At 41.5% G+C, this 18,168-nt stretch overlaps 1 protein-coding gene across 1 annotated transcript in view; it reads right to left on the reverse strand.

The window, feature by feature from the left end:
* Positions 1 to 392: 392 nt before the first annotated feature.
* Positions 393 to 18,168, reverse strand: part of PPP1R1C (protein phosphatase 1 regulatory inhibitor subunit 1C) — a 48,249-nt gene continuing 30,473 nt past the window's right edge. The window contains exon 5 of the mRNA XM_048309076.1: positions 393 to 841. Within this exon, the coding sequence (XP_048165033.1) occupies positions 753 to 841 (89 nt within the window). The 3' untranslated portion in view covers positions 393 to 752. The remainder of the gene's footprint in view (positions 842 to 18,168) is intronic.

Here is an 18,168-nt window from a genome sequence, read left to right on the forward strand (position 1 = left end):
GACATTTCCCATGACTCAGCTGGTGCTGGGACCCTGCTCACAGGCCTCACCCATGCCTGTGCTCCTCCTCACTCCCAAACTGAAATATTTTCTAATGCCTCCAGATAACAGTGATCTCACGTAGAGAGAAATCGTTTTGGCTGCTGTGACGAGGCAGCCTCAGACCAAAAGCAATACAAGTATTAAGTGTCACGTACCCAGAGAACACAGGCAGGAGTGTCTTTGCATCCTTCTCTAGACAGAGTCACCTCTGCTTACTTCATTACTTTTTTCTGTCTACATCACTGCAAACAACTCTACCAACAACGGTAAAAACTGCCCTTAACCGAAAGGATCATTTTATATGAACATTTATCTCTGTACGCTAGACAAACCCTCTGTACAACAGACAATCTTGTCTAAATTAATGTATTATTTATTTTGTACCTTTTAAATCACTTTTATTTACAACAAGCCTTAGATACAGCTCACACGCAGTAGTTAAGCTCTGGTAGTACTGACGTCAGGGAGCTAACACATTTGCGAATTACATTTCTAAGTCATAGAAAATAAAAGAAAAAAAGACTTTAAAATAACTGTTTCATCTCTGGGAATAAGGATCACAGGACACGTGTGCAGTGTCTGCAGAGCCCCTCCGAGGGCGCTCCCGGGAGCCCCGGTGCCACGGGCACGGTGAGCGGGTGGGCAGGACACGGCGGGGCCGGGGGCACTTCGGTGACGCTCCGGACGGGGCTGGGGCAGCTCTGCGCTGGTTAATGGCCCCACTCCTCTTCCCTCTCGCCGACTCCCTCTTCTTCTTCTGGAAACACTGAGTCACTCTGACTCTTCAGATGCTTAATCCCTGAAAATACAGAAGTCATGGTTAAGGCTGTATTTAGCTTGCATCAGGGGGGTTTTTTTGTGAAGGAAGAAACAGAAAACCAAAATAAGGGCAAGTTTAATGCCCATATTTACTCTCTTTTTCACAAACCTCTTAATTCAAATCATGCTATGGTGTATTTACAACAGAGATATTCTCTTCCTTGAATAAAGGCTCAGAACAGTACTTGCTTTTTTTTCTTGGTAACCCTTGATCAGGTTTGTGTTGAACACCATTGCAAAGCACCTGACAGAGAGGAGACTGCTGGCACCAAAGCTGTGACAAGACTGGATCATTTCTTATATGGAGAATGTGTTCTTTTGACCTCCAGATACTGTGAGGGGCTGGATGAAAAGGGTAAATACCTATCACAGGATGTTTGGAAGTTCAGGTTTGAGGGAAGTTACCTACTGCTGGCTGGGTTTCAGCCAACAAGTGAAGTAGACTCCCTGAAAATGAATCTAATTACAGTTATTTCCCTGTCTCATGTTCAGCACAAGCAAGCAAACCTCAATGAATGGGCCTAATCCCATCTTCTCAGCTCCACCTTGATGTGATAGAAGAATTTGAGCTGGAAAAGGAAGTATCAAGATAAGAAGATGACAGAGAGACCAGAGAGGAAGGGTTGTTATTTTCAAAAAACCTAAAAAGCAAATGCACAAAATTAGTCTCTGGGTCCCCTAGCTTACGACAAACAAAGTGGGAACATAACTGTTCATCAAAAATGCATGATTTGTACAAAACTTAAACCTGAATTAGGCTATTTTCAGGTGCCATTACTGTCATTACATAAAAATATTTTTGATTTCATTAAAGATCACACATAGTTCTAGTCACCATTTCTAATTGTCAGAAAAAAGGCTTCCCTTTTGTATCACTTCATCTCTGTGATGAGGAGAAATGACAGTCCAGCTGCTTTATATAACCACTGCTAGATAATCAAACACCCCAATATGCACCCTGCAAGTCATAGCACTGGTAGGGGCACAGTTTTCAAAAAGGGGTTCACCCTTGAGGGGTGAGGGCAAGATCCAGATTACTGCTAATTGTGAGTAAGAAGAATTGACGATGGTGTACGTCCAAGAGTTTTGGCCCCAGTGTCACTTAATCCGGATGTTCCTACATCTCACTATTTATGTCCACACCACTCCAAAATACAGGATAGATTTTTTCCAAATATATCACTTTAAAAAAATCTCAGCAAAAGTTATTCCAGTTCCACAAAGTCACAAATAACTGAAAGCAGTATCTTCCATTGGCTGTACAACAGCCAGCTCCACTTCTAACAGGAGCCCATCACTCTGTGCTGGGCTCTGGGCTCCTCTCTCTCTTTTCTTCTGCACAAATGACAGCACACGGTCTTCTGGGAAACTGGTGCTCAGACATAAACCAAGCAAATACATTAATGCTCCCAAGCCACAGTTCTTGTAAGTGCGCCCTGCAATAATCAAGCCGTTTCCAATCAATGCATGAAGGTGCTCAGCTACCACCAAGCTCTTAGCAGCTCCTCTTTAGCAACACCTTTCAGTAAGACAAACACTTTAAATATGATTTCACCTAACTATAGGTTAATGGACGTTTGTTTCCAAATTATGTTGTGTTTTTAAGGTAAGTTTGTCTCCTGTTGTTCCCTGTGCACTTACAGAGCCATTTCTGGCACAATCCACAGTACTCATCTAACAGCTGCTGTTCAGTACAGGAATTGCTGGAGCCAGAGTGCACAGTTTTTTAGGGAGTTTTTCAAAGATGAGAAGGGGAAAGTTAGGGACAGAAAAGAAAGCATGTGATACATGGTATGATGAAACCATGGAACTGTATTTTTTTAGGAGTGAAGACTTTTGGTTATGTGGTTTAATTGCAATATTAAATATGAAAATGGTAGGAAATAGAGAGAAATTACATCAATGAGCATTAACCATTGATTTTTGCATGGCAAGTAGCTATTGATCTTATCTGATGATTTTTTCACAACCTCCATTCTGCAGCCTGCCTTCACCTCTGCCAGTCATTTTATGCTACAGTGTCATTTGGAAGTTTCCTTCTCTGACCAGTAAGTGCACAAGAGTTGTTGTACTTCTTTATACGCCTTAAGAGGTTCTCACAGCATCAGCTTGTCAGTATGAGCTGACCCTAGGTGTGGCATTATGAAATAAGATGCTCATCTACACAACGGAAAAAATTAGTGTGAAGTGACATAGAGGTAATGAAATTCCTGTCAGTAACACGTGAAGATGCATGACAGGAAATGCTGGTAACTGTCCTGAAAAGATACATTTCATGCACAAAGCTGCAGACTTTTACAGTGCAAAAAATGGCCTGGAGTAATGAAAATACTTAGTTAAATCTTGGCAATCACACTCTTGGATTAAAAGTATATCTAGTGACATACCACTGCAGTAGCCCACAGTGGCTGCCAGGGGTGGTCAGAAGGCATTGGAGCTGGGCACATTCAGCCACAGCTCAAGAGAAGAGGCTGGTACAGTGGCTCTCCAGCGTGGCTCCAGTGGGGTTATTCAGCCTGTGCCCTACCCTTTGTCAGTATGAACCATATGACAAGCAGGTAGTGAGGTGAAGCTCTAGCCACAGAGGTGTATTGCTGCATCAGTTCAGCATCTTAGCAATATCTGAATTGTTTGATGAAAGGTTACATTCTGTTAGAGACTGAATAAAAATTCATTGCTCGGGTCACCTCAACCATTTTTACGAGCACAACTATGGCAACATTAATTTATCAGAAAGGATATTTCCTTCTCATCTTTTCAATCTTCATACCAGTTACACAGCTCATGCCCTCAGCTTTCTCAACTAGTAACCAAGAAGCACCAAAATGCTGTAGTTTGGGGATTATTTCTGTTCACTGATTGGACATGGTGTAAAGATGAGCATGAAATAAACACTGTAAGATTTTACTTGTAGCAAAAAAGAAAAACAAACCCAGGATATTTTAGAAGAAATTGTTGGTATATAAGAGCATATTCAAGTTAGAAACATCAAGTTACTGATTCCACATAAACTACACAAGCTTGACAATATCAGTTACAGATAGAGAGGACTGCAAATGCTGATCCATGGACTCACCCTGTCTCATCAATGTCCCTTTTTCCAGGCAATGGGTAACTCTGGGTTCGTGGGCACCCCTGCTTTCCTGAAACGCTCTGCCTGCACTGTCCTGATGCTGCTTTGTTTCTCTCACTGGGTGCCCTGCCCTGCTCTCCCATATCTTGGGGATGGGGCTCACAGGGTGCCATCCATCCACTGTCCCCACGGGTTCCCAATCCCCTCTGCACCTAACCCAGCCACTGCTTCACAATGTCACACCCTGTCTGGGGCTCTGCTCTTCACCTGAAATGTCTGAAGGCAAAAACCCTCTTCCAGACCAAACACTGCCCCTTCTCACCACTCCCTGAAAACATTTCATACCCATAGTGTTTTCAAACTCACCCTTATGCTACTTTAAAACAAAGTCTGTCTGAACACTGCTAAAACCAGCAGGACAAGAATTGGTTTTTCTTGAAGGGCTTGTATTTTGCTGCAGGTAATTTAATCGAATTAATGTTGATAAACAAACCCATAATTCCAAGCCATATTGAGCAGCCATACACTAATATAATATAATAACTGTCAATTCCTTTTAGATGAAGTCACTGTCTCAAAGAATATTTCTAGATTTCTAGATACTTATAAATTATGAATGAGAATGGGACAATTTTCTGGCATTTTTTGTAGTCACATCACATCCATGCTGCTTCATCAACAGCTGTCTTTTTGCTTCTCTCCATCTAACCAAAGCACCAGCTTAGAAAGCTAAGCAGGGTCACAAGATTTGAAATAACCAAGTGTTCCTGAATTAAGTATCTCCTGGAAAAAAATTTTTTAAATATTCAAGTAATTAAGGCAGCTCCCCATCCTATTTAACACCTCTTCCTTCACCCTGCTTCACTGCCCAAGGAAGGGTGTTGACATTTACCAAACTCAGGATTGAAGTCTGGTTGGCAGCTTGAATTCCCTAAAGTTTGAAGGGTTATTTGGTTTTATGATTTGGAGCTGATCCTCTCTCTATCAAAAACACATTTCCAGATTTGCAGAAAGCAGTGAAAGGCACAGATAAAACAGGCTCATTTTCAGCGTTTCAGAACTCAATTCACTTTGAAATTATCATGCAAACAAACCTGGCTGAAGAGGATAACAGCCAAATAAAAATGTCTCAGCCAATGTTAAATGAATTATTTTCTAGCTTCCTTAGCAAAAATGAGAATATCAAAAGAAACATCATATATTTATACCACTAAACAGAAAAAAGGACAATTCTTGGTTTTGGTTTGGTCTAATGGTACATAATGGTACCAGTCAAATATGTTTTGATTTCTCTGATATGTCTTCCTCATAATTTTTTTCCGAACTGAAATTTTGATTTAAAATATGCCAACAAAACAAACAAACAAACAGAAAACACAAAACCCAAAAAACCAAAAAACAACTAAACAGAAAAAACCCACAAACTAATGTCATTAAATCCAGCATCCACTGCAGATCCTTGGCTGAGTTGGGTGCAATGGAAGGCACTTGTGAAGAAATGAAGCTGGCAGGCCTGCAGGGCAGCCTCCACCATGTATAGGGATGGCCCCTACAGTTACAGGAGAACAAGTAGCTGCACCAGATCAGGGGCAACTTTGGGCCACCTAACAGCAGCCTGCCTGTACCAAGGGAAGTTACCCAGAAGATGAAGGTGTCTCGTCATGAATGGGAAGCGAGTATTTTCTGACCGGATATAAGGAAGGAATTATTCCACTGGGTGTATTTAAGCACCTGTGTGGTTTCCCAGGGATAATGTGGTGCCTCCTTTCAAGGAGACTTTCAGTGCTGAACCAGACAAAGTGTTGAACAGCTTGTTAAATTTGGTGCTAATTCTGCTTTATGCACCAGGTTGAACTATGGACTTTCCCAAGGTTCCTTGCAACCTAAATGACTATATGGTTTTATGAAATCAAAACTCAGTAAATGCATCTTACAGTTTATAACAGTGTATTAGCCTTAACTTGTGGGCTTCATATTGATCCACCTGGGAGCTTCAAATGACTCCTGTCTCTGCAAAGTGATGAAGTGTCTAACATTTCAGGAATAAGATTCCCCTTCACTCCTTAAAACCATGGGGCCAGATTAAGTTAATACTTCTGTACTGATTCTGGAAAACTCATAACTAGGCCATCTAGTCCATTGTGATCTACATACACAGGTATACGAGGTACATATTGCTCCCAAACACAAGGAATGAAAATAACGGGATTAAAGTCAGTGAACATGGAGCATCTCTTGCATGTGACAGATACACCTGTGAGACAAAATCTCACACAGAAACACACCCTTGTTGTGGCCCAGTGCATGGAAGTGCAACAGAAAGAATGCAATTCCTGCGAGGGAGGCACAGAGCTGCTGTCCTGCAGATGAGTCCTGGCACTGCTGCTGAAATGGCTCATCTTCCCTTGGGGGCCTCAGGGGCAGATCATTGTCTCAGTCACTACCAGTGTGTGGTGCCTGAGGGTGCTGACTGCCATTGCAGTTGAAAGAATGTGCTGAGCTGCCTGCAGATATAACAGGTTAAACAACCACACTGTGCTAGTAAAACCAAGGCCTATGCACCCTGTTTCAGAAGAAATCCCTTTCTTGCTCTGCTAGGCATCTGCTCAATGGAAGTAACACAGACTCTCAACACTTCACAAGATGTTTTGCCAGATGTTTCCAGAAGCATCCAGTGCTCCGTGTGATGGAGTGTGCTCCCCTGTGCTGGTCAGTGCCAGTGGGAGAGCCCAGAGACTGTCCCTGCCATGGGCACCACAGTCCAGCTCTGACAGACACAGGGCACAGCCTCCGCTCAGCTCTGAAAAGCATCAACTGAGCTCTGAAACACATCAAAAGCTTCCTGCTCTTGCCACCTCCAGCAGAAGCCGAGGACCATTGGAGCCTGCAGGAGCAGCTGCCTGGCAGAAGCCTCCTTTGACAGAAGCTGAATAATTATTAAAAACGTTTCCTCTCTATGATGACTTTCAATTCAACAGAATAGAGCTTCACCAGTCTCCATTTTCAGCACTTTCTGCTTTATAGAAGTTTAGAAAAATCCAGTTTCATCATCTTCAAATGTTCATTGTCAGGTGCATGCCAGCTACACTGCCGAATTTATGTAAATATAAGAAATACATGTCTTGTCTTCTCTCTGTCCCATTTGGAGAAGGTATCAGAAACACAGCTGTCCTTACTGGTCACGGAGAAACTCAAAACTTACCCCTGCACACACATCTCCTAGGCACTTCAGCTTTCTTGATCAAAAATTTGGTTGCTTAGCTGGAAAAAAAATTAAATCCTACTATATATATTTTTATTCTTTTAAGCAGCTGAAATACATTAGGGCATATATTCCATGCAGGAGCAGAACAGGAAGCCAGGAAGAAAAATGCTATAGTTTCCCCAAAACCTATTTTGAGCTTTCTCTTTTTTCCTCTTTGTATATATGACCTGTTATCTATCTCTTTCATCTGTATAATCAGTTCCTGAAACCTTTAATCCATTTTTACTTCACTGAGTGGTTTCGATAAGCTCTCCTTGCATACAAGTCAGAGTTCAGTGCAGTTCAGTTTCATTAGTAACTCTTAAAAACCATTAAGCCTATCCTTAACCCTATCTGCCTCCCCTTCTTCTCCCTCTGCCATTCAGCTCACCAAAAATGATGCTCACTGGTTTCACCTTAGCAGCCCTCTCTGCCCCCATCCTCCATTTCCTTTGATCCAGTTGCCCATGGACTCAGTCTCAAAGCTTTCTGACCAAGTGCCTAGTGATGTCTCTCTTCATCCTTTCCAGCTTGCTGATGTCTTTGCCTCTGACACTTTTTGCCCTGGTTCACCTTCACCCTGGTTCTTCTTCCACTGTTGTAATGCTTTTCTCTTTCCTCCTTGCCATTCTCTGGCACTCATTTCCCCTTCTGTTCAAATTAAACTCTAAAGTGTATTCTTCTACGCAAGCTTGTGGAAGGCTAAGACAATATCTCAAAGTGGTCAAAACCAAGCTCTTGATCTGCAGTCCTGTCTGAAATGTTCATCTACCATGAACAAAACTGCCTTGCATTGAGGCTTATGCATTTCTGATTTCCACTCTTCTCTAGATCCCCATGTCCAACTGTCATCTGAGTCTTGCATGTTTTTCTCTCATAACCAGAAAAATGTATCCCATATAGTCTTTACCATTTATCCAGACTTTGAAATTCTCTCTATCCTGGGATCTTCACTACTACCACATCTCCTTCTCCAAGCTTTATAAATGTACATTTTGTCCTGCCACTACTTTCCCCCTTGAGTTCCCTCCATTGATTCCCTCCAAGATATTTCAGACTAATGGTGGCTATTTATGCTTTCAAGGAAAATTAATTTCTTCATCTATTATGGGCATCATCTGCACTCATCTCAAATCAGGAAATGATACAGCTTTGCTTCTCAAATTGCTAGGCTTTTAGATTAGCATCTTCATTCTTTCTCCTAAAATTCTGGAGAGGGAGAACTACCTGCCTCCATGGCTAATTCCAAATCCTCCTCAAAATCCTCAGTTATGGAATTTCAGAAACAACCTGAGAACATTTTTGTTGCCAGCCTGCTGAGACACAGACTGTTGCTTTCCTCCCTAACATTCTCTATCTCTTCCTGGGCTTGATTGCTGCACCCTAGCTGGGAGTTCCCTGGTGTAAATACCAGCTTCTGTTAAATGTTTGAACAAGGTTTATGTGGCATAGACCAAATTCCTGGTGTGGGTTCCTGGATGCTTCATTAACCTTAATATGATATGACAAGAGTTGTGGCTTACAGTGATCACTGGATGATTGCTGAGTATGAACAAAGAGCCAGATGATGACTGATATTTGTATGCAAACTCAAGATGCATTTTGCATACCTTTCCTTGTGTTTCTTCACTCCCACCTAGAAGAATGGCTTCAGTCTGACAAGCTGGCAGCTATTACTTCATCTGCTGATGCTCATGTTCAATAACCGCACCAGACAACCTGTGGCAGGAGGCTAATCCTGCTTCCAAGCAGATCCGGCAACAAGAGCCCAGCCTTTGTATCCCAAGGCAGCCACTCTCTTGGGTAATCTCTGAGCTACTGGTAGTTCAAAGAGCATCAAAAAGTTATCTATGACACGACAGCAATAAAACACAATAAAACACACAGTCCCAGACCTTGACAACTCCCATGTGTATGAGTGAGTGAACAGAAAAAACATGGGGGAGGGAAGGCAAAATAAAAATAAACGCATGTGAAAAATTTTGCTTTATGGGTGTTGGCAACTGTGAACAGTCTGCTTGATACAGCCTTTGAAAATTTTCTACAGTTTGCGTTGTTCTTTATTGGGAAACACTGAAAAATGGTTCACTGTGCAATGGTGTCAAGGGACTCTGTGTGATACCCATGCCTGTAAGTTTTTGTTAAGTAAGGTTTCAGAGAAACTTGATAACCAACATGCAAGGGTTGCCCTTACTCTTGTGGCAATGAGTCTGAACATAACCAGGTCTTTTTTCATTATACAGATCTTGGTCCCACTCCTCCAGAAATTAATGAGATTTTCTCTTACTATTTTTAAAGAAAGAAGAGTCAACTTATGTAATTGATGTTAAGTTCCAGTTATAAAGACAAAACCCCAGCTACTGTATATTTACAATGAATGTATGTAAGATACCGTAAATTACTGCCGTATGTGGCTTTAAAGTTTGAGATAGGAGATAAACAAATTGACACAGAAAGCAGGTGCTCTAGATAGACTCCTGTTTGGATTAGCCTAGAAAAAGCAAAGCCAGGCTGTCACTCTGTGATTTACAATTGATGGAATCTTCAAATGCCAGCAGATATGGTGGACCTCCAACATTTAGGAATAAAAAGAATCTGGAGCACCAGCGTGGCAGTTTAAGCTATGCTGACATTACAGCAATCTATAAATAAATATAAAAACCCTCTATGTGTTGTATTATTTTATTCCGAAACTCAAGCTGAGAAGGAGAAAAAAATTCTCATGTGTGTTGTGATTATGAGACCAAATCATTATTCAGCCTTGCAATTTAATGTACTTTTTTCCTCTCTCTAATATGCATGACTAAATCAAAACAAATGATCTGAAACATTGGCAAATATGACGAGTTTATGTAGGTCACATATCTGATCTGGAGCAGATCAGATCATCAGCATATTCAGCAGGTCACCATGGCCCCGTAGAGGTTTGTGAATGATCATTCGGAAGCCCAGCAACAAAGTCTGACTAATTTTCTAAATGTCTGCTGGTTGCTGCTACCTCTTCTCTTAGCTCCAGTCATACAATCCTCAGTCGTCATGGTGAGCCTTTTAAATGACAAATATTGAGGCTCATTTGAGGCTACTTTCAGCCAAAAGGCTCACTGTTAAACTATCACAATGAAGACTGTATGAGAGCAGCAAAAATCATGTTACAAACGTCTGGCTACTTTCCATTTTGTTCTCTGAGACATCATTTTCAACTTTCCCTTTTTCCCTCTCAGAATGGCTTGAAGCAGCACTGGCTCCTTAGGAGTAGCATGAAGGAGCTTCTTGCACAGAAAGGCTTTTGTTGGTCCTCCACAGGCTGGCCAGAACATGCACTGGAGAGAGGGGTCAGATTTGCCGTGGCTGAAGGGACTGCATCTCCCACTTAAGTAGCCTAAAGAGTGAACAGAGAGGTTTTTGTTGCACCAGGCAACTTCTGCTAGTATGGAAACATCTTGTTCTGCTGGTTCCTTCCTTCCTAATTCCTTCCTTCCTTCCTTCCTTCCTTCCTTCCTTCCTTCCGAATTCCTTCCTTCCTTCCTTCCGAATTCCTTCCCTCCCTTGCTAGCCCTTGGACTGCAGAAGTCAGCCAGTCTTCAGAGTTCAAATGAAGAGCAGAAGCTCCTGCAGTCAGCCAGCAAGTGGGTGCTTCAGCCTGTATCAGTCTCAGCCCAACACTAATAACCCTTTGGAAAACCAGAAAATATTTCTTAGCTGATTCTGTGGAGGATGGCTCTGGGTCAAATACCTCAAAAACTTGGTCAGAAAAACATGCAGAGGTGGCTTCCACATCAGTAATGAATTGGGACAGTACTGCAAAGCTCTCCTCCTCACGACTCCTGTGCTGCTCTGACTAGGCAGCTGGGGCCAGCAATCAGGAGAGGATTAGAGTTTTTCAGCTGACACTTTTCCATCCCAATTTTTCACAGCTAGGGGATAGGCTTAGAACTGTTGATAAGTGTTCTTGAATTGAACCAATGCAGGCAAACCTTCAAAGGTGCTGTGCTTTGACAGGTCCCAGGAAGCTTGTTAGATGGTCAGAATCTCTGCTGAGAAAGCACTTGTCTGGAAGCCAAATGTTACTAATCTTACTGGGCAATGTGTTCATTTGCTGGAGTTGCTAAGCCCTCACTTTTAACATCAGCACCAGTTTCAGTCAGGCAGCTGTCTGCCTAAGAGTAGGTCAAAATCACAGGACCGGCAGAATTGTTCCCTTATGTCAAAGGATTACAGTAATTCCATCAAATAAAAGGCCACATTTTCAAACCTCTAATCAGCTGCTCTATAATAACAGAAGTCAAATGCTCTGCTACTGTCACAAATTACGTGTTAGAACTCACTGGCCTTAAAAATTTACAAGTAGCATTTTCTGAGCACAGCTTCTTTAAATTAAAGCATCCTACACTTTCACAGGCAACTTCTGTCATTCTTAGGATTCACCACATGCTTCTCCATTCTAGTTTATTCATCCAGTTGGAGCCACTCTGTAGCCTATCTTAAAATAAACCAGGAGACTAAAAGTGGGAAGTAGGTTTTACAGCTGGTAAAGAAAGCTGAAGCTAAAGACAGTATGAAAGGATGCTCAGTATTTCAGCTACAGAAGGTAAGTCTGTTTAGAGGGACAAGCCAAATTTTAGTTATATAGACTGCTATATCTATGAAACAATTGTATCATCCTACCTGCTGTAAGTAAACAAGGGAAAAAATTAAGGAGAATTGGATAAATCTTAACTTTCATAAGAAGTCTTAACTTCTGCATTCTAAACTACATGCCACTGTTCAACCTCAAATATAGATCAAGTGTAGAATTAGGTTGAAGGCTGTGCTTTATGCCAGAGATCCAATTATAAAAATAAGGGTCCTTTCCAGGCCTTGAAATAAGTGACCATTTACATAAAGCGGTCCTCCATTTGTGTCTAGGAACAAATGCTTTGTTCACAGCTACTATTCCTTTTACAGAGGGATAAAAGAGAATTCTGCTCCCAATATGTTAAAAGATTAAATGGTAGCTTATGTGTGAGGAAAGGAATCAAGTGTCACAGTTTTATTTCCTCTAATCTGCTCCTGCCAATAGTGGAAACCAAGAATGTTTTCCCTTTTTAAATTTTTTTTTTTAAATTCTTGAGTTCTTAATGGGAAATCTCTGACCTGCTCTCCTGGCCATTTCTGTTAATAAAGCACAGTGTCTGTGTGTATTCTTGTCTCAAACTCTTGTTGGTGCTGTGCAAACCAGCCTTCAAAGCAAATGCCTAAGCATTTGTAAGGGATTTGCCACCCACAATGGATTCTCAGGAAAATGCTGAATTAGAGAACCTGAACTGAAGATTCTGAGCTTTTGGACCTTACATGAGCCGACACTTGCACCTAGTTGGTCTGTGAGGTACTTATGGTTGCATTGTGACAGAAGAGTAGCATGACATTTTATTCATGTCATATGTTTTAACTTCAAATTAAATTACTTCCATTCAAATAGCAATTTTCATTAAGGTTTAAAAATTGTATTGGCTTCCTTGAAGCTGGGTAATTTTCATTTGTTTGTGATTAGGAAAAAAAGCTCTGAAATTTTGCAGCTCTCCTTATGAAGAAAAAAATCCACCAAAAAAAATATTAGCAATACAAGAACATTTAGTTTTGCCTAGGTTGCTAAACATAAAAAAAGTAGACATGCTACAAGAAAATTAATTTGATTTTTATACACATTCAAAACACAAAGGAGATTAATATTTTTTCATTCAAACCCTAACCAAAAATGCTTTACAGAACATTTTAATCTCCCCAACTTCATGAGCCATTTCTGAGAAGCTGTATTTCAGTTTTCTTTAGGCATTCTATCTGACTTCAGTGTTAGTGGTCAGCATTATCCAGCTGCTGACTTTTTCCTGGACAACTACACTGTGGCGCTACTTTTTTAGATTTTGACTGACATGGGAATTTTTCTGTGGTCAAGAAACCTAAACAGTTGAGAAAAATCTTATTGCCACATCCTTAGGGGAGAGAATCCTTGATGGAGAAGGGGAGGCTGTGATACTGAGAAGTAGAAGCCTGAGTATGTGATGGAGTGAATGAAGTCCTGTGAGTAACGACTGAACTTTTGCTTCTTCTGTTTCACCTCCAGGTCTGGAAAGACATCCCCAGAATTCTGTTCCGTTTATATTCTGGCTCCATATTTTCCATTTTTGTTATTCTTTTTGTGGCTATTGTTTCTTTCCATGCTCTGGGGCAGATAAAGAAAAAAAATTGTTAATCGCAGATTTAAATCTCTTGCTGAATACTCTGTGCAGCCTGAGATTTTTAAGGTTAGGATGAAAAGCTTTCCAGTGAGTTTTCAAACTGAAAACAGGAGCAAAATCTTTGCTGGTCACGCACAACTCCAAGGTGGTGTTTCTCTGCTATACTTCCATGTACTGTGTGGCTTTCACTTTTAATTAACCCCGTCTGTTTCTTTTGTCAGAAGTCTATAAGCTACTCTGTTAATTTGCTGATAAATCCCTTACTGAGTTATAATTATAATCTTCATTGTGATCCTTCCTATGATGACAAAGGCGATAGGATTTTGGCATCAGCATAACCTCACATCAGTAATATTGTAAATGTTGAAATGAGCTCTTCTTTTATGCATTTTATAAACAACTTCAAAATTAAAAAAACCTTGTAATGATTAAACAAGTGATTGATAGGCCAATGTTTACCTTATTATCCCCACTGCAGTTGTTTCATGGGTGGCATATGAATAACAGGCAATTACAATTTTCTTCATGTTACAGGTACTGCGGTTGCAGCCCTTACATCCAAGCAGGAATCCGTCAGAATGAGTCTCTTTAGTTCTCACCACTTCAGCGCCTGTGAGCTGCTGAGATCATCTCAAGCAGCCGAGATTTGTTTCAGAAGACTGAAGCTGAAGCTGGCCTGAATCCTTCCCATCTCCCTCTGCAGGAGGCACTCCATGCTAACCAAAGCAGGGCCTATGGTATGAGCCATATGAATCAAGCCGGCTAAACTCCCTAGGAGCACAGGAGTACTTCTGGAAGATCAGAGCTAGTCTCTCCTCTGTTTTCCCTTGGTGCTGGAGAGGTTTTTATCACATTAAGACCTAACTTATTTGGGGGTTACGGCCTACCCTAGCAAGTCCTAATTCTTGCTTCTGACACATTTTCCTAGGACACAGCACCACCCATCCAAAATGGCATGTAAAGAACTGTCTTACAGATGCAGGGATTGTGCTTCCACACAAGATGTCAGGTAAAAGGTGACATTTGGATATAGGCAGCTGTGGGATGATGTTTTCGCTGTGCTGTCATTCCCATATGGTGAAAGGTTTTGTCTGTGCCTATTAGCTCTCACCCAGAAAGTTCCCAGCTTGGTGTAGGCACCAGTGATCATTTCCACTGGGCGTTTTGGATGACTCTCATGACTTGGGAGCATAACAGCATTGCTTTGCTGCAAGAAACAATTTCCATGGAGTAAGGGTACAAATCACTTGAATCAAGGGAAACAAACCAGATTGTAGCAATTTTTGGTGTTTTGCACAGTAACATAGGTAGGTTTTCACACTCCTAAAAAAAATCCAAACCAATTTAGTACATAATGTTAATGAACAACCAGGGTACTTCTCCGGTACAGAAATTCAGCAAAATCAAATTCCTGGCTTAGACATCACAAGGTGTCTGGCACAGTGTCTCTGATCTTTTGGGAGATGAGAAAAGAGAACAGTTAAAGGTTTAGTTTGACATCTTTAGTAATATTTTAAATTTGAAATGTTTTCATTTTAACTTGTTCAGCTTATAGACTACTGAAACCCCACCAAATTCTTACATTTAAGTGTTTTTGATTGCTGGAAAATTAAAACCCAATGTTAAGAAATACATTATTCAACATAAAATGCAGTCACCACAAATTATTTGCATTGCAGTAGATACAACCAGTCTCACCTTGCAGCTGCCATGGGCAGCACAACATTGGGACAAAATCTTTAGTGGCTCCTTATTGTGTGAGTGACTTGACTTTATGAGAAACCTACCTCTTTTGGTCTTCCTAAGGCATCAAAATACCCCAGAACCAGTATCCAGTACAACCAGAATGCAATTATGCCATAGAAACACCCTATCTGACACTCAGAATTATCAGAGCCTGAAAACAAGTATTGTTCTCAATTTTTCTGGAAAGCACAGCAAGAATATCAGTTTACTCAATTTAATTGGGGAAAGCATAGACAAAGTACAGAAAAGGTAGACTCTTCTCTAAAGGTTTAGACACATTCAGATCACAGTCATAGATCCTTTAAAAATTACACTTCTTACTTCAGATCTCCTTAAGAGTGAGTTGAAATAAAAGGCTCTAACCACTCATGGGATTTGGGGAACACCGCTGAAATCCAGGTGAAATGTAGTAATAACCTCGCAGATTTTAAATTGAAATTAGTCAGATTGAATAGAATTCCACTCCCTACAACTGTTCTTGTCATTCAGCAGTGGAGCTGCACCTAGCAGTCACCAGAGGGAGCCTGCATGCCAAAAATCCCACTGACTTTTTTAAAAAACCTCTTTTCTTGCAGATTGCAAGGAAATTTAAAGCTGAATTTACAAAAATTCTCCTCATTGCTGAAAAAAAAGAGAAGCCTGCTGCCTCCCTTTGCCTCTGTAGGGGATGGCCAGCCCGTGGGTGCTCGGGTGCTGGTACACAGGCAGCCACTCACCCCATTGCTCACTGGCAGTCTCTCTGCTTTCCCTGCTCTCCCTTTCACTGGCCACTTCTTCCTTGAGGCTCATATCTGGACACAGTCCCAGCTGAGCTGGGTAGGTGCATATGGGTTTCCTACACCTTACCAGCCGCTCTCCAGGGACAGGTGCAGCCATGGTGTGCCCTGTGTCCCTGTCACCTGGAAAGAGCCCATTGCAGGGAGTCACCCACAAACCTGCACCGTTTCCAGGGCTTCCAGACACGTATGTACAATTACTCCTTGCTGCGTGCCAACATACTTAGCGATGGTGCACCTTGAGCTGGGAGAACCACAGCAAACATTTCAGGTGAGTTCTTTCCTTCTGAGAAGTCACTAGATCCCACTCCTTTAATTGTATTGTTAGAAATAGTTACTTTGTACATTGCTCAGAGCCTGCTGACCATCTCTTCTGGCTATAAAAGATCTATGGAATAACACTGACTGTTCACAGGTTGTATGAGACCTGGAAAACCTGAAGTATCCTCCCTCTGTTTCAAGAAAAATTAGCAACTACACCAGATGAGAGCTTTTAAACAATATCCTTCTGGCCTGTGCAGCTCACAGGAAAATGAATTCCTTTTCAGATCCGTATACTAGCTGCAGTATTTCCTGTGTTTTTCTGGTCACAGTCACACACATAATTCATGTGAGCGTTCAGTCCTAGCTGCAGGCCTGAAAGGATGTGGTTGAAATCTTCAGGCTGCCCGTGTTCTTGTCTCCATGCCAAAGCTCTGGTGGATGGTTTTGGGAACTCTGTGTTCTTGCTATACTGAGCAATGTTGCATCCCATGGGGTGAAGAAAGGGAAAAATTATGGAGGGAAGTAGAACCACACGGCCTTCTGTAGAAATTTTTTGGTTTTCAATAAATTCAGACCAATAGGCATCCACTTCAAAAGGAAAAAAAAATCAAATACTAAAAACCCAGAAAACACCCCCACCACAAGAAACCCAGCACAGATGGTCCCTAAAAATCAGAAGAATGGTTTCTCTATGTTTCTCTTAGCTTAACCACAGAAATAAGGACCACGTTGTCCAGAAACAGAGATATCACAGAGCTGATGTGCTACTGAGACATTGACTCGGGTCAGAGTGAAAGCTGAAGTAAAAGAGCTAATGGTAAGCTACTGTCCCTGGAAGAGCTGCTTGTGGCCAGGAGCCACTGTCATGGAAATCACTGCCCTGATCCCAGGAGGAGTCTGAGCAGGTGGTGGGAGCTCTGCACCTACTTACCCATGCTCATAAGGACCGGCACAGCTGATGGAATCATAGCTGGAAGGTCGTGGGATGATTTTGCTGTGTCAGGCTAATGCTGCTGCTCGGTGCATGGTGGTGCCTTTCATGTTATACAAATTCACTATTAACCTTGAGCTTGCCTGTAGTCATTCTGTCTTTTGACAGCTTTGCCTTTTGGGGGTGGGGATTTTTATGAAATGAAATTTGACTACGTGGAGAGGAGACATTAATAGACAAAGAGGGATATTAGAAATGTGCAGTTAGGTACAAATGTAGGGAAGTCTTTTCTTTTTAAGGGTAAATTAAATGAGACAGCAGTCCACATACTATGGAGACTTTTTAGAAATACACTGCTTAGAGAGGTACCTCTGCCTCTGTCTCCAGAACATCCCAATATAAACTGAGCAAGCTCCCCTACTGTTTCCCCACCCGCAGACCCCTGGCAAAGCTCTCCCCAGTGGGGCTGATTCGTGGCACAGAGCCAAGGAGGAGTGAGGTGCTGACAGATGCACCTGCCCCCACTGTATGCACAATCTTGCCCTGCCTGTTTGGAAGATGTCAAACAATGAACAGGAGCAGCAACGCGTAATCTGGGTCTTCATTCTGCCATTTCGCTTGGGATCAAATTCCGGATTTACAATGCTTTAGATGAAACAAAGGGGCAATTATTATTTATTAGAGTAGGGCTCGCTGGAGTCAGTGTCTGCCATGTGGCTTGGTTGTTAACCTCCAGCATAGAACGTACAGCAAGGAAATAAAATTTAATGCCATGTCAAATGGCTGACTTCATAAGAATCTTACATCCTCTCCTATAAAAATATTCTCTTTTCTTCAAAAGCTGCTTCAATTCAGATCACAACACTGCCAAAATACTTGTAATTTCACTATAAATAGATCTTGTAATAAAAAGTAACCAGAACAACACATGCTGCCCTTCCTGGGATTTTTACTTTACATTTTAAAATATGTACTATGTCTCCCACATTCTTGTTCTATAATATTTTATGTTGTTAGCTCTTAAAAGGTTGATTTTTAAATGTTACTTCTTAGAAACA

Source organism: Corvus hawaiiensis, chromosome 7 (genome assembly GCF_020740725.1).
Source record: "Corvus hawaiiensis isolate bCorHaw1 chromosome 7, bCorHaw1.pri.cur, whole genome shotgun sequence".
NCBI lineage: Eukaryota > Metazoa > Chordata > Aves > Passeriformes > Corvidae > Corvus > Corvus hawaiiensis.